Genomic DNA, 20,810 nt, shown 5'->3' with positions numbered 1-20,810 from the left:
TCTGAGTAACTTTCTGACACCCGGGACCCCGAAGTGGAGTGCCACAGCCCTGAAAGCTAGCATAGCTATACACAATTATACTTGAATTAAACTGAAAGGAGATTAGGCTTCATTTAGAGATAAAAACAAATCCAGTCTGGCTGAGACTAGGGTAAACCAGAAGACAGGATAAACAACAACAGTGTGTATACTCTAGAGCTTCACCTACTGCCTGAGACCAACGGCAGAGAGGTTTATTGTGTCTAGAACCTAAATTTTCTGTAACACACAATCTAAATCAACCTGTCTAGAGAGCTCATTTAAACAACCCAAACTCCTGGAGTCCAGAATGGGAATGAGGCCTTGTAATTCTGTATAGCTTAATATCCAGCTATATCTCAGACTATGGTGAGCTGATAATTAAAATGTTATGGTAGAAAAAAAAAGTAATGGTAGAGTCCCTTGAGGTTCTGAATAAGAAAAAAATATATGGATCTATTAAATTTCCTCATCTGGAAAATTCCAGGTGCCCTTTCAACCACTGGAGAGTCCCAAGAAAATGAAACATTTCTATAGTGGAGAAACTAAGACTACCCATAATGAGGCCTAAGAGTAGCTTACAGGAAACCTCTTTTGTTGCTCAGATGTGGCCACTCTCTCTCTAAACCCAACCCTACATGGAAAATCATTGCCCTTGCCCCCTACATGGTACATGACATCTAGGGGTGAAAGTCTCCCTGGCAACGTGGAGCATGACTCCTAGCATGAGCCTGGCCCTGGCACCATGGGATCAACAATGCTTTCCTGACCAAAACAGGGAAGAGAAGCGTAATAAAATAAAGGACCAGTCACTAAGAAAAACCAAATAGAGTTAAGAGGCTATTCTGGAGTTGACTGTTATGAAGGCTTCAGTTAGATAGTGCTAACTGCCATGGTTTGAAACCCCAAACAACATCACTTCTTTTAACTCTTAAGAATACCTATGGCTCGAACTGAGACTCTTTAAAAGTTTCATGGACTAAGTTCACTGTCCTGGAATCTATAATTTCCAGATGGTCCCTATGCCAGATAAATGCTGAAACCCAGAGGGACCAGACTCTCCAAGATTATCAACCAATTACATCCCCCATCCTTTGTGTCAACACCCCTTCTCAATGTGAAACAGAATGGGCATTGCCCAAAGATCCCTAAAGATTGGGAGGAGGATCAAAGGAGAAGGAAGAGGTGTAAAACAGAAAACTGGATTAACAAACCAGCATGACTGCTGAATTATTAGACTGATATTTCCTTTAGCCTCCAAGGTTTAGGGGCAGCTAGAAGGAAAAACGTGAACTGGTGGAATGGTAGCCCATAAGAAACTGAAATCTGTTCTGTAACTACACACAGAAGTGCACTTCTAAAATTACTGTTTTTCTTTCTTTTCTCTGTATATATATTTCATAATAAAAACTGTTTCAAAAAAATAAGAGCTTAAAATATTCATAGATAAACAGAAGCAGAGAGAGTTCGTCAGTAAGGACCTGCCCTACAAGAAGTACTAAAGGGAATTCTCTAGGTTGAAAGGAAAATACAGGATGGGGAGGCTTGGAGAAGCGTGTAAAAATGAGGATTATCAGAAAGGGAAACTAAAAGGAATAAAGAAAGTTTGGCTGAAATAAGGACTGCCCTTACAGTAATAATACTGATTTTTAATGTATTAAACTCTCCAATCAAGACACAGTTTGGTAGAATGGAAAAAAAAAAAGTATGATCTATCTATATGCTGTTACAAGAGATTCACCTGAAACCCAAAGACACAAGGAGGTTGAATGCAAAAGGCTGTAAAAAGATATTCCACACAAATAGTAATCAAAAAAGAGCTGGGCTGTTTATAATGATATTGGCAAAACAGACTTTAAATTTAAAACCATCGTAAGAGACAAAGAAGGGCACTATATTTTAATAACAGGGGCAATCCACCACAAAGAAATAATAAAGATCAATATTCATGCACATAACCACAGTGCCCCCAAAATACATGAGGCAAACACTGGCAAAACTGAAGGGAGAAACAGACACTCTACAATAATAGTTGGAAACTTCAATACATCACTCATATCAACAGACAAAACATCGAGACAAAGGACTGATAAGGGAACAGAGAACTTCAATAATATGATTAGTGATCTAGTCCTAACAGACATACACTGTATTAGTTAGGGTTCTCTAGAGAAACAGAATCAACAGGGAATACTTGCAAATATAAAATTTATGAAAGTATCTCACGTGACCGTAAGAACGCAGAGCCCAAAATCCACAGGGCAGGCTGCGAAGTCGATGACTCCGATGGATGGCCTGAATGAACTCCACAGGAGAGGCTCACCAGCCAAAGCAGGAATGGAACCTATCTCCTCTGAGTCCTCCTTAAAAGGCTTCCCATGATTGGATTTAGCATCACTAATTGCAGAAGACACTCCCCTTTGGCTGATTACAAATGGAATCAGCTGTGGATGTAGCTGACGTGATCATGACCTAATCCTATGAACTGTCCTCATTGCAACAGACAGACCAGCGCTTGCCCAATCAGATAAACAGGTACCACAACTTGGCCAAGTTGACACCTGTCCCTAACCATGACATACACAGAACACCACACCCTACCACAGCAGGACGGACACTCTTCTCAAGTGCTCAGAGTTCACCCTCCAGGACAGGCCACATGCTGCTTTACAAAACGGTTCTCAATACATTTTAAAAGACTGAAACTATACAAAGCACTTTCTCTGACCACAATTGAATGAAGCTGGAAATCCACAAGAGACAAAGAACTGGAAAATTCATAATATATGGAGGTTAAACAACAGGTTCCTAATTGGTGGGTCAGAAAAACCAGTAAACATTCTGAGAGGATGAAAACAAGAACACAACATATCAGAACTTACGGGACGTAGTGAAGGCAGTGGCCAAAGGGAACTTTATAGCCACAAAAGTCTACCTTAAAAGAAAGAAATCAAAAAACTAATTGGACACCTGGAAAGACCAGAAAAAGAACAGCACACTAATCCCAAAGTAAGCAGAAGGAAAGAAAAAATTAAAAGATCCGAACAGAAATGAAACTGAGAAAAAAACAACAGAATTAAAACCACAAGTTGGTTCTTTGAGAAGATCATAAAATTGACAAACTCTTAGCTAGAATGAGAAAGAAAAAAAGAGAAGATGCAAATAAATACAATCAGAAATGACAGAGGGAGATACTAATGACCCCACATGAAACAGAAATCCCCATCCTAATGCACAGATTTATTCAGAATCATTGCTTTTTAAAAATATTCTCCAATTTTTAAAACATGATTGCCGAACTAATATTCTTTGGTAGAAACTATCCCTTAAACAGAAAGCGAATGTTTTATTATAATCCTATAAAATATAAAATTTTATTTGAAAATATTGTTGAAAATGATATTTTCTTCAATATGTGGCAAAAATACATGGGTCTCATAAGCAAATGAACACAAAAGGAAAAAGGACATAGAAAAGACATTCTTTCCCACCACAGGAGGGCTGACGGGAGGGTGCGGCCACACTGCTGTGGGTGACAGAGCCCAAAGAGGGGGCCACCCACTGCCGGAGGCCAAGACAGGAGCCTCGGCAGCAGCAAGGTGTGGCCACCCAGTGCGTGCTGGTGGAGAGTGGAGCCCACCTGCGCATCCAGCTAACACCCAGTGCGCGCTGGTGGAGAGTGGAGCCCACCTGTGCATCCAGCTAACAACCAGTGCGCGCTGGTGGAGAGTGGAGCCCACCTGTGCATCCTGCTAACACCCAGTGCGCGCTGGTGGAGAGTGGAGCCCACCTGTGCATCCAGCTAACACCCAGTGCACGCTGGTGGAGAGTGGAGCCCACCTGCGCATCCAGCTAACACCCAGTGCGCGCTGGTGGAGAGTGGAGCCCACCTGCGCATCCAGCTAACACCTGTACACAACCCTGGATTTCCTCCTGGTGTCTGTCAGTGTGGCTCCGACCTGGCCGCGCTGCTCTATGGCCAGACCAGTAAGAGCAAAGCCTCCCCGCCCTCCTTGGAGCCAGCGTGCTGACGGAGCAGAAATCCACAACAGCCTCCACTCTCAGAAAGCAAGACTCAGGACTACTGGGATTGACTGATTCTCCATCAAGAAAAGTCTCCCACATTATCAAAGCTGAAAGTTTAACATTTGATTTTATAGAAAACAAATTATTCATAAATCTGAAAGTACATGACATCCTCATGCATGTGTGCATGCACATGCTCCTGAAGAATCGTGGAAAGACAGATGCTCCGGAACAATCACACACGTGCACACACACACAGATGTTCCTGAACAATCACACATGTACACGCATAGATGCTCCTGAGGAATCATGCACGCGCACACACAGATGCTTCTGAACACACAAGTACATGCACAGATATTCCTAAACAATCACGCACATGCATGCACATATGCTCCTGAAGAATCACGCAGGTGCACGCACACACAGATGCTCCTGAACAATCACACACGTACATGCACAGATGCTCCTGAAGAATCGTGCGTGCACACACAGATGCTCCAGAAAAATCATACACATGCACACACACACAGATGCTGCTGAACAATCACACATGTACATGCACAGATGCTCCTGAACAATCACATGTACACGCACAGATGCTCCTGAACAATCACGCACATGCATGCACATATGCTCCTGAAGAATCACGTATGTGCACACACACAGATGCTCCTGAACAATCACACACATACACACACAGATGCTCCTGAACAATCATGCACGTGCACGCACAGATACTCCTGAAGAATCACACATGTGGATGCACACACAGATGCTCCTGAAGAATCGTGCGTGTGCATGCACACACACAGATGCTCCTGAACAATCACACATGTGCACGCACACACAGACGCACCTAAAGAATCACGCACGTGCATGCACACACAGATGCCCCTGAACAATCACACATGCACGCAGATGCTCCTGAAGAATCACACATGTGCATGCACACACAGATGCTCCTGAAGAATCACACACGTGCATGCACAGATACACCTGAAGAATCGCGCATGTGCACACACACACAGATGCTCCTGAACAATCACACACGTGCACACACATACAGATGCTCCTGAACAATCACGCACGTACATGCACACACAGATGCTCCTGAACAATCACACATGTACACACAGAGATTCTCCTGAAGAATCACGCATGTGCATGCACACACAGATGCTCCTGAAGAATCGTGCATGCATGTGCACACACAGATGCTCCTGAAGAATCATGCATGTACACGCACAGATGCTCCTAAAGAATCACGCATGTACACACACAAGATGCTCCTGAAGAATCACATGTGCGCACACACAGAAACTCCTGAAGAATCATGCACGTGCACACAGGCGCTCCTGAAGAATCACACATGCATGTGCACAGTGGTGCTCCTGAAGAATCATACATGTACATGCACAGATGCTCGTGAAGAATCATGCATGCACATGCACACAGGTGCTCCTGAGGACTCATGCAGGTACACGCACAGATGCTCCTGAAGAATCACGCGTGTGCACATGAGATGTTCCTGGAGAATCATGCGTGCACATGCTCACACAGATGCTCCTGAAGAATCACGCGTGTACACGCACACACAGATGCTCCTGAACAATCACACACATGCACGCACACACAGATGCTCCTCAAGAATCACACAGTATGCGCACACACAGATGCTCCTGAACAATCACACACGTACAAACAGATTCTCCTGAAGAATCACACACGTGCATGCACACACAGATGCTCCTGAAGAATCACAAACGTGCATGCACACACAGATGCACCTGAAGAATCACGCACATGCACACAGATGCTCCTGAAGAATCACGCATGTACACACACACACACACAGATACTCCTGAAGAATCGTGCATGTGCATGCACACAGATGCTCCTGAAGAATCACGCATGTGCATGCACACACAGTGCTCCTGAACAATTACACATGTGCCCGCACACAGATGCACCTGAAGAATCACGCACATACGTGCACACACAGATCTCCTGAAGAATCGTGCATGCGTGTGCACACACAGATGCTCCTGAAGAATCATGCATGTGTGCACACAGATACTCCTGAAGAATCACATGTGTGCACATAAGATGCTCCTTAAGAATCACGCATGTACACATGCAGATTCTCCTAAGGAATCACACATGTACACACACAAGATGCTCCTGAAGAATCACATGTGCGCATGCACAGATGCTCCTCAAGAATCATGCACGTGCACATAGGTGCTCCTGAAGAATCATGCATGTACACGCAAAGATGTTCCAGAAGAATCATGCACATGCACACAGATGTTCCTGAAGAATCACACATGCACGTGCACACAAGTGCTCCTGAAGACTCATGCATGTACATGCACAGATACTCTTGAAGAATCACATGTATGCACACAAGATGCTCCTGGAGAATCACGCATGCACACACTCACACAGATGCTCCTGAAGAATCACGCGTGTGCACACAAGATGCTCCTAGAGAATCACACATGCACGCACTCACACAGACACACCTGAAGAACAAATGCGTAGTCTAAAAACTTGCTCTAGGCAGGCCACAGTGGCTCAGCAGGCAGAGTTCTCACTTGCCATGCCAGAGACCCGGGTTCAATTCCCAGTGCCTGTCCATGCAAAAAAACAAAACAAAAGAAACAAAAAAATTGGTCCTGATGACCTAACCCAAGCAAGGCTAGAAGGAAGAAGGGGAGCCAAAAAGGAAAGATGAGGAGGAAAGCAAATGAGAAGAGGGGAGGGAGTCAAGGAAGGAGGAGCGAGAACAGAGGAAGGGGAGAAAAACAAGGAAGTACAATCACAGTAACGTTTCCTCCAATGTCCAAACATTTCTTCAGAACTATAATTAAAGAAGCATTTCTCCTCAGCGCACATACAGAAATTTGTCTTTGACTAATTCTTGAATTAATCACCTAATTGTTAAAAGTACTTCAGTACTGTTTTCATGGATGTGCAAAATATTACAGAAAGAGACATTATTTCTGTATAATATTTGCTATTTAAGTATGAGCCAAAGTTCAGTATCGAAATGATGATACATGAGAATGTGTCAGCTACTTGCATTCTAAATAACTGTGCTTTCCTTTAAACCTAGGCAAAACATTTTCTCATAAGCATAACATCCATGTTAACATTAACATTTACTGCTCTGACTCTCGACTTCACCAAGCTATAAATTAACTCATCTTTACAGCCCGCCTTATTGTGTCTCCGCGAACAACCCAAACCAAGCAGCTTTAGCAGTAAGGGGAGGCAGTCTCCCCACGCTGGCCCTGTGCCCTGACTACCCACGTGCAGAAGCCTCTGGGATACAACAGGGCCCTTCGATGGCAGCTTGCTTCTAAGAGCCAAAGAGTTGTTTTTGTTCTGTTAAAGTCACATTTTGTTCATACACCCAACATGTATTTATTGAGAGTTTACCAAGTTCAATATTGTGTGTGAGACACTGAATCCAACACACATCTTAGTTTAAAAAGAAAAGTGTAGGGTAGTTACTAAATAATGTACATGTAAAACAATAATGCAGGTTTACAAGAAATAACTGCCGGATGAAATACTGAAATAAAATGACACAAGAAAGATTCTATCTGGAGAAAAAAGCAAATCGGAGAAGGATGCCAGAGAAAAGGTGGGGTATGAAATGGAGCACAGGGACAGGCAGGAGCTGCAGATTCAGAGCTGCAGATAAGGGGATTTTACTAAATGTACTTCATGCCAGAGGTCGGCCACTCAAAGAGGAAGAGGTGCAAAAGTGAAATGTGTAGATTAACAGAGTATCTGTAAAGAGTAGAAAATAAAACCAAAATCATGAAATACAAATAAAAATTGGAATTCATTCTGTAGTCAGTGAGAATAAAACGACTGTTTTGAGCAGTGGAATAAAATGATCAGGGATCTAAATCAGATGTTAATATATAAAATAACCTGTCAAAGTAAGAGTCATAGGATCACAGGATCAACAGTATGAAGAAGCATCAGGAAAAGATGTTTTAAGGGTATTTAGGAGTACACTGTGCAGGACTGAAGAACTGAATGCAAACAGACATTACAAAGAGGCTGCAGGGCAGAGCTGTCTTCAGGCACAAGATGATGAAAATGGCAGCTTCGGGATCAAACAGCAGACTCGAGAACAAGAGTGGACATGGGACTGGGCACAGGAAACTCAGTATTATATATTCCAAGATTGAGATAAATATCTTGAAGTTAGATAAGAATATGAGAATAGAGCCCAGGATGTAAGAACAAGAGAAAACTGGACGAAACTTCCCATGAAGCCAACGCCCCTCGAAAGCAGGGACTCTGTCCTCTCAGCTCCCTGCCACCTCTCTGCACCTGCAACTCTGGCCTACGTGCAGCAGGAGCTGAGTGGAGAAGGCCCGGGGCGGGGAGAATGTACGGGGAGGGGAAGAGAGGAAGAGGGAAAGGAGGCTGTGCGAGACCAAAAGACTGACCCTCTGGAAGATAAAAGCATCACGAGTCACAGGAACACCAGTAACAGAGAGCAGCAGAGAAGCCTGGACGGGTGAGCTTCAAGACAGCGGGTGGGCAGGATCACATCATTCCCAGTGACATATTTACTTCTACCTACCTTTCGTGGTTGGAAATCGTATTTCACACAGTGCTGGAAACCTTTTCCTTTGGATTTCAGCGATGTGACTATTAAACAGTTGCCAACGAAATGAGCAGAGTAACCAACACCTTTGCTAGTACGAAAACTGTAAAGAAAACTGAGAATAGTAAAATATTCTCTGATAAAAAGAACTGTATACTTAATGTCTATTACTATAAAATACAATCTACATCCCTTTATAGTATAAAGAAGGGGGTTTACAAGTACCAAAAAAGACCAAATTATAAAAAGTTAGAATAATTAAAATTTAAATTGGGAAAAGAAGATAATAGGTCCTTTTAAAATTCCAGTTTCAAATATCACACATCATGGGAAAACATTAATGGCCAACAAAAACCTGCCAAGTAGATTTCATCTACTTTTAAGGACCATCTAGAATTATCAAATAGAGAAATCATTTATACCCAGTTACTGTTTTTAAAAACCTGCTAATTCTGCTATATTTTTGAAAATAGTTAACAATATTTTTAAAATATGAAATCTAAGTTTAGTAAATTATGGTTAATCAAGCAAATAAGCACAATTTTAATCAAAAAAAGAAAGAGAGACATGGCTATGAAACATAACTGTTTTCTTTTAGAGAAATATCCCCTCCTTAGCTGAGAATTCAATCACAACACAGAAAATTTTTAAATGTTTTGAAAAATGAAAGTATCATTGAAATAAGCATATCATCTCCCAAAATGACCAATTGTGAAATTCAATCCAATTTATATTTGAAAAACTCAGATATGTGTTTAAAACTCCTTTTCATTACATTTATATATAATCTTTTCTAATAGGGTTTGGAAGTTAATGATATCTCTCAATTTTCTAAATTCACATTTCTGAATCAGCCATTGTTCTAGGTACTTTAAATATATTCTCTCATTAAATCCTACGGAATAAGTCTATTATTCCTGCCGCCACCCCTTTCCTTTTACAGATGAAGGCATCAAAGCAAAGGATTAATAGTAAGTGGTGAAGGCAGGACTTGAACTCGGGCAGTCTCACTTCAGAGCATGGCAAGTATGAAATGAGTTAGTGCATTAAGTGCTCAGCATGCCCAGAACAGGGAGGCACTAATGAATGCTGATGCCACTAACAGGTGTGCTTCCTATCTCTCAGGTGTGCTTCATATCTCACAGGTGTGCTTCCTATCTCACAGGTGTGCTTCCTATCTCACAGGTGTGCTTCCTATCTCTCAGGTGTGCTGCCTATCTCTCAGGTGTGCCTCATATCTCACAGGTGTGCTTCCTATCTCTCAGGTGTGCTGCCTATCTCTCAGGTGTGCTTCCTATCTCACAGGTGTGCTGCCTATCTCTCAGGGGTGCTTCATATCTCACAGGTGTGCTTCCTATCTCACAGGTGTGCTGCCTATCTCTCAGGTGTGCCTCATATCTCACAGGTGTGCTTCCTATCTCTCAGGTGTGCTGCCTATCTCTCAGGTGTGCTTCCTATCTCACAGGTGTGCTGCCTATCTCTCAGGGGTGCTTCATATCTCACAGGTGTGCTTCCTATCTCACAGGTGTGCTGCCTATCTCTCAGGTGTGCCTCATATCTCACAGGTGTGCTGCCTATCTCTCAGGTGTGCTGCCTCTCAGGTGTGCTTCCTATCTCACAGGTGTGCTGCCTATCTCTCAGGTGTGCCTCATATCTCACAGGTGTGTTTCCTATCTCTCAGGTGTGCTGCCTATCTCTCAGGTGTGCCTCATATCTCACAGGTGTGCTTCCTATCTCTCAGGTGTGCTGCCTATCTCTCAGGTGTGCTTCCTATCTCACAGGTGTGCTGCCTATCTCTCAGGGGTGCTTCATATCTCACAGGTGTGCTTCCTATCTCACAGGTGTGCTGCCTATCTCTCAGGTGTGCCTCATATCTCACAGGTGTGCTGCCTATCTCTCAGGTGTGCTGCCTATCTCTCAGGTGTGCTTCCTATCTCACAGGTGTGCTGCCTATCTCTCAGGGGTGCTTCATATCTCACAGGTGTGCTTCCTATCTCACAGGTGTGCTGCCTATCTCTCAGGTGTGCCTCATATCTCACAGGTGTGTTTCCTATCTCTCAGGTGTGCTGCCTATCTCTCAGGTGTGCCTCATATCTCACAGGTGTGCTTCCTATCTCTCAGGTGTGCTGCCTATCTCTCAGGTGTGCTTCCTATCTCACAGGTGTGCTTCCTATCTCACAGGTGTGCTGCCTATCTCTCAGGTGTGCCTCATATCTCACAGGTGTGCTGCCTATCTCTCAGGTGTGCTGCCTATCTCTCAGGTGTGCTTCCTATCTCACAGGTGTGCTGCCTATCTCTCAGGGGTGCTTCATATCTCACAGGTGTGCTGCCTATCTCACAGGTGTGCTGCCTATCTCTCAGGTGTGCCTCATATCTCACAGGTGTGCTGCCTATCTCTCAGGTGTGCTGCCTATCTCTCAGGTGTGCTTCCTATCTCTCAGGTGTGCTGCCTATCTCTCAGGTGTGCCTCATATCTCACAGGTGTGCTTCCTATCTCTCAGGTGTGCTGCCTATCTCTCAGGTGTGCCTCATATCTCACAGGTGTGCTGCCTATCTCTCAGGGGTGCTTCATATCTCACAGGTGTGCTTCCTATCTCACAGGTGTGCTGCCTATCTCTCAGGTGTGCCTCATATCTCACAGGTGTGCTGCCTATCTCTCAGGTGTGCTGCCTATCTTTCAGGTGTGCTTCCTATCTCACAGGTGTGCTGTCTATCTCTCAGGGGTGCTTCATATCTCACAGGTGTGCTTCCTCTCTCACAGGTGTGCTGCCTATCTCTCAGGTGTGCCTCATATCTCACAGGTGTGCTGCCTATCTCTCAGGTGTGCTGCCTATCTCTCAGGTGTGCTTCCTATCTCACAGGTGTGCTGCCTATCTCTCAGGTGTGCTTCATATCTCACAGGTGTGCTTCCTATCTCTCAGGTGTGCTGCCTATCTCTCAGGTGTGCTTCATATCTCACAGGTGTGCTTCCTATCTCACAGGTGTGCTGCCTATCTCTCAGGTGTGCCTCATATCTCACAGGTGTGCTGCCTATCTCTCAGGTGTGCTGCCTATCTCTCAGGTGTGCTTCCTATCTCACAGGTGTGCTGCCTATCTCTCAGGGGTGCCTCATATCTCACAGGTGTGCTTCCTATCTCACAGGTGTGCTGCCTATCTCTCAGGTGTGCCTCATATCTCACAGGTGTGCTTCCTATCTCTCAGGTGTGCTGCCTATCTCTCAGGTGTGCCTCATATCTCTCAGGTGTGCTGCCTATCTCACAGGTGTGCTTCCTATCTCACAGGTGTGCTTCATATCTCACAGGTGTGCTGCCTATCTCTCAGGTGTGCCTCATATCTCTCAGGTGTGCTGCCTATCTCTCAGGTGTGCTGCCTATCTCTCAGGTGTGCTGCCTATCTCACAGGTGTGCTGCCTATCTCTCAGGTGTGCTGCCTATCTCTCAGGTGTGCCTCATATCTCACAGGTGTGCTTCCTATCTCTCAGGTGTGCTGCCTATCTCTCAGGTGTGCTTCCTATCTCACAGGTGTGCTTCATATCTCACAGGTGTGCTTCCTATCTCTCAGGTGTGCTGCCTATCTCTCAGGTGTGCTTCCTATCTCACAGGTGTGCTGCCTATCTCTCAGGTGTGCCTCATATCTCACAGGTGTGCTGCCTATCTCTCAGGTGTGCTGCCTATCTCTCAGGTGTGCTTCCTATCTCACAGGTGTGCTGCCTATCTCTCAGGTGTGCCTCATATCTCACAGGTGTGCTTCCTATCTCTCAGGTGTGCTGCCTATCTCTCAGGTGTGCTTCATATCTCACAGGTGTGCTTCCTATCTCACAGGTGTGCTGCCTATCTCTCAGGTGTGCCTCATATCTCACAGGTGTGCTGCCTATCTCTCAGGTGTGCTGCCTATCTCTCAGGTGTGCTTCCTATCTCACAGGTGTGCTGCCTATCTCTCAGGTGTGCCTCATATCTCACAGGTGTGCTTCCTATCTCACAGGTGTGCTGCCTATCTCTCAGGTGTGCCTCATATCTCACAGGTGTGCTTCCTATCTCTCAGGTGTGCTGCCTATCTCTCAGGTGTGCCTCATATCTCTCAGGTGTGCTGCCTATCTCACAGGTGTGCTTCCTATCTCACAGGTGTGCTTCATATCTCACAGGTGTGCTGCCTATCTCTCAGGTGTGCCTCATATCTCTCAGGTGTGCTGCCTATCTCTCAGGTGTGCTGCCTATCTCTCAGGTGTGCTGCCTATCTCACAGGTGTGCTGCCTATCTCTCAGGTGTGCTGCCTATCTCTCAGGTGTGCTTCATATCTCACAGGTGTGCTGCCTATCTCACAGGTGTGCTGCCTATCTCTCAGGTGTGCTGCCTATCTCTCAGGTGTGCTGCCTATCTCACAGGTGTGCCTCATATCTCACAGGTGTGCGTCCTATCTCACAGGTGTGCTTCCTATCTCACAGGTGTGCTGCCTATCTCTCAGGTGTGCTTCCTATCTCTCAGGTGTGCTGCCTATCTCTCAGGGGTGCCTCCTATCTCACAGGTGTGCTGCCTATCTCTCAGGTGTGCTGCCTATCTCTCAGGGGTGCCTCCTATCTCACAGGTGTGCTGCCTATCTCTCAGGTGTGCCTCATATCTCACAGGCCAACCCACTGCTGCTTCGCCAATCCTAGGCATCACAGGTCAAGCCCACTATGCCTGCTGCCTACCCAATAATTTAGCTTATTTTATTCTCATTTCTTACAAAGGCATTACCATTTAAAAGCATATCTTAGTTGATTATTGAATAAATTGTGTGAAGAGGCAAAGAAAATAAAAACTGGTAGGAGTTTGCTTTGTTTATTCTTTCCTTGATCAGGGACCAGCAATTTTCATTAAGACCCCAAACGGATCTATACTAAAATAGACCAGATAGCAAAAGGTCTGTAAGCCTTGACTCTGAAGCTGCAATTGAAAAAACAGCAAAGCAGGTGGCTTAGAATCAACAGGAAAAAAAGGTGAGTCAACTTTGTCTTTATACTCTATTAAATCTTCACGACAAATACCCTAAAACTAATCATATTACTTACCAGTAAAGATAAGGTTTATCCTTATCAACATTAATGTTATTTAATGGATCCATACGAAACCAAGTGTTAAGGGTGAAGCCATTCTGATAAGGCCACTTTGCAATAGGAGGCAATGCAATTGCCTACAAAGAAGTGAAATAAGATACAAAGTATCAGTTAAATAAAACGTGATAACTAAAGTCAAATGTAGTTTTTGCAGATTAAAAAACAATCATGGCAAATGCCAGAAGATCGTGAACAAACACAAACAACAGCAACAATTAACCTATCAAAACAATATGTGAATATTATTCACTAACTTAAAAAAAAGCATTGTCTTCACAGAGTCTGTGAACTGTTTCATCTCTAAATTATATAGTAGTTTTCAGATTATATCCCAAGGAGTCCCTTGAAGTATTTCACCAAGACAGTCCCTTACACGTATACCTGAGCATTTTCACTTTTCTCTATGTTAGATTCGGGATTTCAGTAATATTTCATTTCATTAAAGGAAATTCACTCTTTAAAGTCTAAAAACAAGCATGCAGGAATCAATACTGAGGGAATAAAATTATTAAGTTATAATGTGTAAAATGCTCTGATACTGAAACAAAAGAGGAGAAAGCATGATATTCAGCAGCATAACCACTGAAATTTATGACCAAAAAGGATTCGAATGCACACAATATTACGAATAACATAGGACTTAATCGATAAAAGCGGTTGAAGAAAACCAGCCTTTTCTAAGTAACTGATTGCTTGACTGGATGTCAGTAATCAAGTATTCTAAGTGACACAGTATCTTCCAGAAGATATCCAAAATACCTTCATATAAAAGATGATTTTCCATTATGATTTTTTAACTGACCTTTTGTCCCCAAGAATCTATAACATCGCTTAGAACAATATTTCTGAAATCTAACCAGGTAGCTTCCATTTGGAAAAATTCTCACATACAAAATAAAGCCTAAATCTGTTCAGTTAATACAACTCTTCACAGACACTCTGATCATAAGCTTTTCAGTGTGATTTTCTTCTATTCCCTTACTCCATATTCCGAGGTTTTCCTAAACACACTGGCTATTCCAACTGTTCATTTACAGCTCCCGTTTCGGAACAAATGTTGCTTGTGTCTACCCACTTCTCACTCCAGCAAAAGCCCAATTATCCCTCAAGACCAGGCTACTATTATATTTTCTGTGACACTTTCCTTGGTTCCATCTCAGCTCGATTTCTCTCTTCATTGTTTTCCCACAGCACTAGCACCTAAATCTATCGCAGTATCTATGCATCTCAGTTTTAAAAAGCTGCCTGTGTCCCTATCTGCACAGTAGGGTCCAAGAGTCAGGAACTGGGACTTACAACATACAAAATCCTCAGCAGATGGTCGACAAATAACCTCAAAGTGGTCATACATTTCCAAATGGTTGCTGCATAATGGAAATAATATTATCTATCAAATATGGCTGTGTTGCTTATGTGAAATGATAGCTACAGAAGTTCTAGGTCCTATTATGCTTTATCATTTCTACAGAATATATTCTGGATAAAACTATCCTTCTTGAAAATGAGTAAAACAGGGAAAATCAGGCAAAATGGAAGAGAGTAAAGTCCATCAAGATCCCTGAAAAAAAAATCGAATATATACTACTTGTCATAGAGAAATAAAAGTATTTTTACTTATATCAATAAAAAATATTCAGTTCTCAGGGAAGTGATATTCATATGGCTAAAAACAGATCACCTGCAACCTTACTGGAGGGATTTATTAAAACTGAGTAATCCAATCATGAATATTGATGCACCGAACCAGAGCGCTCTAGAGTACATGAGGTAAACACTGACAACACAGAAGGGAGAAGAAGTAGACACCTCTCCAATAACAGTTGGAGACGTCAACTCCCTGCTCTCCTCAGTGGACAGAACACCAAGACAGAGGATCAATAAGGAAACAGAGTCTTATTATATGATAAAAGAACTAGACTTAACAGACAGTTACAGAACATCACATCCCACAACACTAGAATACACATTTTTCTCAAGTGCTCATGGATCATTCTCAAAGATAGATTTTATGCTGGGTCACAAACCAAGTCTCAATACATTTAAAAAGGTTGAAATCATATAAAACATTGTCTCAGATCACAATGGAATGAAGCTGGAAATCAATAACAGGCAGAGGGTCAGAAAATTAGCAAATATATGGAGGCTAAACAATACACTCTTAAACAACCAGTGGGTCAAGGAAGAAACTAAAAGAGAAATCAGTAAGTATCTCAAGGCAAATGAAAATGAAGACACAATACATCAAAATTTATGGGATGCAGCAAAGGCAGGGCTAAGAGGGAGATTCATTGCCTTAAGTGCCTATATTAAAAAAGAAAACCAAAAATCAAGGAATCAACTGTCCACTTGGAAGAACTAGAAAAAGAACAGCAAACTAACCCCAAAGAAAACAAAAAGAAAAAAATAACGATTAGAGCAGAAATAAATGAAACTGAGAACATGAAATATTCAGGAAAATCAACAAAAACCAGGAGTTGGTTCTTTGAGAAAATCATTACAATCAATGGACACTTAGCCAGGTTGCCAAAAAAAAAAAAGGGAGGATGCAAATAAATAAAATCAGAAATAGAAGAGGAGACATAATCACTGACCCTGCAGAAATAAAGGAGGTAATGACAGGATACTGCAAGCAACTAAATTCTAATAAACTAAACAACACAGATGAAATGGACAACTTCCTAGAAAGACATAAACAATCAACAGTGACTCAAGAAGAAACAGATGACCTCAACAAACCAATCACAAGAAAAGAGAATGAATCAATCATCAAGAAGCTCACCAAAAAAAGGAAAGTCCAATAACAGATGTTTTCACATGTCTATTCTGCCAAGCATTCAAGAGACAATTAGCACCAATCCTCCTCAAACTTTAAAAAAGTACAAAACTGAAGAGGAAGAAAAGCTACCTCACTCATTCTGTGAATCACCTTCATACCAAAGCCAGACAAAGATAGTACAAGAAAAGAAAACTACAGACCAATCTTTCTAATGAACATAGATGTGAAAATCCTCAACAAAATACATGCAAATCGAATCCAGCAAGACATTAAAAGAGTTATACACCATGACCAAATGAGATTTATTCCAGGTGTGCAAGGATGGTTCAGCATAAGAAAAAATTAATGTAATAAACCATATCAACAAATCAAAGCAGAAAAACCACATGATCATCTTGATTGATGCAGAAAAGGTATCTGACAAAATTCAACATCCTTTCTTGATGAAAACAATTCAAAGGATAGGAACAGAAGGAAACTTCCTCAAAACAATAAAGGGAGCATATGAAAAACCCACAGCTAACAACATCCTCAATGGGGAGAGACTGAAAGCTTTCCCCTAAGAGCAGGAACAAGACAAGGATGCCCACTGTCACCACTGTTATTCAACATTGTGCTAGAAGTTCTAGCCAGAGCAATTAGACAAGAAAAACAAATAAAAGACAGCCAAATTGGGAAGGAAGAAGTAAAACTCTCACTGTTTCAGATGACATGATATTATTTGTCAAAAATCCAGAAAAATCTACAGCAGAACTACTACAGCAAATAAATGAGTGGAGAAAAGTGGCAGGGTACAAGATCAACAGCCAAAAATCAGCAGTTTTTCTATACACTAGTAATGAGCAATCTGAGGAGGAAATCAAGACGAAAATTCCATTTACAATAGCAACCCAAAGAATCAAATACTTAGGAATAAATTTAACTAAGGATACAAAAGACCTACACGCAGAAAACTACAAGATATTGCTAAAAGAAATTGCAAAAGAGTTAAAAAAAAATGGAAAGGCATACCATTTTCATAGCTTGGAAGACTAAATATAGTTAAGATGTCGTCTACCCACATTGATTTATAGATTCAATGCAATACCAATTAAAATCCCAAAACCATACTAGGTAGAAATAAAAAAAAAACAATAATCAAATATATTTGGAAGGGAAGGGTGCCTCAAATCACTAAAAATATCTTGAGAAAGAAAAATGAACTAGGAGGTCTCAAACTACCTGATTTTAAAGCATATTACGAAGCTACAGTGGTCAAAACAGCACGGTACTGACATAAAAAAAGAAATCCTGACCAATGGAATTGAACAGAATGTTCAGAAATAGATCCTCTCATCTATGGACAACTGATTTTCAATAAGGTGATAAAGCCAGTCCACCTGGGACAGGGTCACCTCTTCACTAAGTAGTGCCTAGAGAACTGGATACCTACATGCAAAAGAACGAAAAAGGATCCATATCTCACATCCTATTCAAAAATTAACTCAAAATGGATCAGACACCTAAACATTAGAGCTAACACCATAAAATGTTTAGAAGAAAATGTAAGGAAGCATCTTATAAAACTTGTAATAGGAAGCGGCTTCCTAGACCTTACCCCCAAAGCATGAGCATTGAAGAAAGAAATAGATAAATGGGAACTCCACAAAATTAAACACTTTTGTACATCAAAGAACTTTGTCAAGAAAGTAAAAAGGCAATAGGAGATAATATTTGGAAACCAAATACAGATAAGGGTTTAGTACCTAGAATACATAAAGAGATTCTTTAACTCAACAACAAAAAGACAAACAACCCAATTTAAAAATGGGCAAAAGATTTATACGATCTGAACAGAAACTAAAGAGACAATGGCACATTTCTGCTGCTCCCTCTTGGAAATCTGAGTCTGCCAATGAACAACCCCATAGTACCCCATTGCAGGATGACAGGACACATGCAACAAAGCCTGTTATCTCAGACAAGCCCCTCTTCACAAGCCAAGAGCCAGCTGAGCACAAACAAGCATGGGAACTCAGCCAAGAGCAGCAGAGCCTCACCTGCCAACTTATATGAACAGCACATTCTCAAAGCCAGAGAAGTTCAAAACAACGTTCAATCTTAAGACATCTATGCAGTAATAAAAGCTTTATCATGATTCGACAAAAAAGAAAAAGGGCAAATGACATGAACAGACACTTCTCAGAGAAAGAAATACAAATGGCTAAAAGACACATGAAAAGATGCTCAACTTCACTGGCTATTAGGGAAATGCAAATCAAAATCACAATGAGATGTCATCTATATCTACTAGAACGGACCTTATCAAAAAAACAGAAATCGACGAGTGCTGGAAAGGATGCACAGAAAGAGGCACACCTATCCACTGTAGGTGGGAAGGCAGTTTGGCAATTCCTGAGGAAGCTACGTACAGAATCTCCATATGATCTAATCCCATTACTAGGTACATATTCAGAGGAACTGAGGGCAAGGAAACAGACATTTTCACACCAATGTTTATAGCAGCATTATTTACGGTTACCAAGAGATGGAAACAGCCAAAATGTCCATCAATGTATGAGTGGCTGAACAAGCTGTGGTATATACGTACGATAGAATATTATGCAGCTGTAACACAGAAAAAAGTCATGAAGCATGTAACAATGTGGATGAACCTTAAGTACATAACGCTTAGTGAAATTAGCCAGAAACAATAGGACAAATACTATATGGTCTCACTAATGTGAACTGACATTAATGAGCAAACTTGGAGAACTGAAGTTAAGAACACAGAATATCAGCAAATAAAAATATGGTAAAGACTGGGCAATTGGTGCAGAAGGAATACAGATTGCACAACAGGACTGCACCTAAACATTCGGAAATGGATAGCACCACACTACCTGACTGTAGTGCAATAATACAAGTACTGAATGAGGCTGAATGTGAGTATGGTTGAAAGAGTAAGGCTGGGAGCACACATGAAACCAGAAGGAATACAGAGGATAAAGACTGAGACAGCATAATTTAGGAAAGCCTAGGGTAGACAATGATAGTGATTAAATGTACAAACAATGTTTTTGCTTGAGAGAAAACAAATAAATGTCAATACTGCAGGGTGCTGAAAATAGACGGTATAAAGGGAAAAGTACAACCAATGCAAACTAGGGTCTATAGTCAACAGTAGCACTGCAGTAGGCTTCCACTGAATAAAACTAAATGTCAACAGGTAGGGAGCATATGGGAGGGGTAGATTCTGTGTGGAATAAAAGAAAATGTCTTTACATAGATTATGATGATGAAACCATTTCTATACATTTAGGATGGACTGTATGATGTACGAATAAAACTTTAAAAATGAACAGAGAGAAACAAGTGCTAGAGAAAGTGTGGACAAAGAGATGTATCTATTCACTGCTGGTAGGGAAGCTGAGAGGTGCAGCCCCTTGGAGGGCAGTGTCGGGCTCCACAGGAGACTAGAGGTGGGGCTGCCATAGGATCCTGCAAGCCAACTGCTAAGCATATACCTGGAGGAACTGAGTGTGGGGACAGGAATGGACATTTCCACACTGGTGTTCATGGCAGCAGTGTTTGTGATACACAATGGACAGAGCTGGCCTAAGGGGGAACTGTGGTATATTTATAGACAATGGACTACTGAGAGGCCACAAGAAGGAATGAAGTTGTAGGACATGCACCTGGGTGAATGAACCTTAAGGAATGTACACTGAATGAACCATCAGGAACAAAAGACAAATATTATCATGCCTCACTCACACGAACTAACTATAATATAAAAACTTGGTAAACTGAAGTTGAGATCATGGGTTGTCAGGTTGGGTCTAGTGTAAAAGGGTCCTGGATTGTGAGCTCTTACACCAGTCACATCTATTCAGGTGGTGTTACTATTATTTCTAAAGTCAGAGATACTGAGCTCTGTGTTTATAACCTGGTCGGGTGTTTATGTGACACCTGCGACCCAGAGGTAGAGCTCTGAAGCTAGGAAAGTCAGCAGCACCCCACACAGAAACAGGTTAAAAAGTCGAAAAAGGGATCAGACTTGGAGTAGTGACAAGAATGAAGGTGACCTGGACGGGACTAAGGTAAATCAGGACACAGGGTAAAGGACAATATTGTCCACACCTTAAAATTTCAACTTACGTGAGACCAAAGGGAGAGACGTTTATTTGGTGCAAAATTTGTATGTTGGGTAGTGCATTTCCTAATTTAACTTGTATGGTCAGTCTGGTTGAACACCCTAAGTATGTGGAATCTTGACC

The 20,810-nt window shown here is 42.1% G+C and overlaps 1 protein-coding gene across 7 annotated transcripts in view; it reads right to left on the bottom strand.

Annotated features, from left to right (window-relative positions):
• Positions 1-20,810, bottom strand: part of NBEA (neurobeachin) — a 752,331-nt gene that overhangs the window by 645,842 nt on the left and 85,679 nt on the right. For 5 of the 7 annotated variants that reach the window (XM_077159015.1, XM_077159017.1, XM_077159018.1 and 2 more), the window contains exons 5-6: positions 13,731-13,852; positions 8,660-8,786 (exon numbers count right to left, since the gene is read on the bottom strand). In XM_077159015.1, the coding sequence (XP_077015130.1) occupies positions 8,660-8,786; positions 13,731-13,852 (249 nt within the window). Of the gene's footprint in view, positions 1-8,659; positions 8,799-13,730; positions 13,853-20,810 lie in introns of all 7 variants that reach the window. The other 2 variants (XM_077159019.1, XM_077159021.1) reach the window with 1 other exon arrangement.

Source organism: Tamandua tetradactyla, chromosome 4 (assembly GCF_023851605.1).
Source record: "Tamandua tetradactyla isolate mTamTet1 chromosome 4, mTamTet1.pri, whole genome shotgun sequence".
Classification (NCBI taxonomy): Eukaryota; Metazoa; Chordata; class Mammalia; order Pilosa; family Myrmecophagidae; genus Tamandua; species Tamandua tetradactyla.
This window is presented reverse-complemented; position numbering and strand designations above follow the sequence as displayed.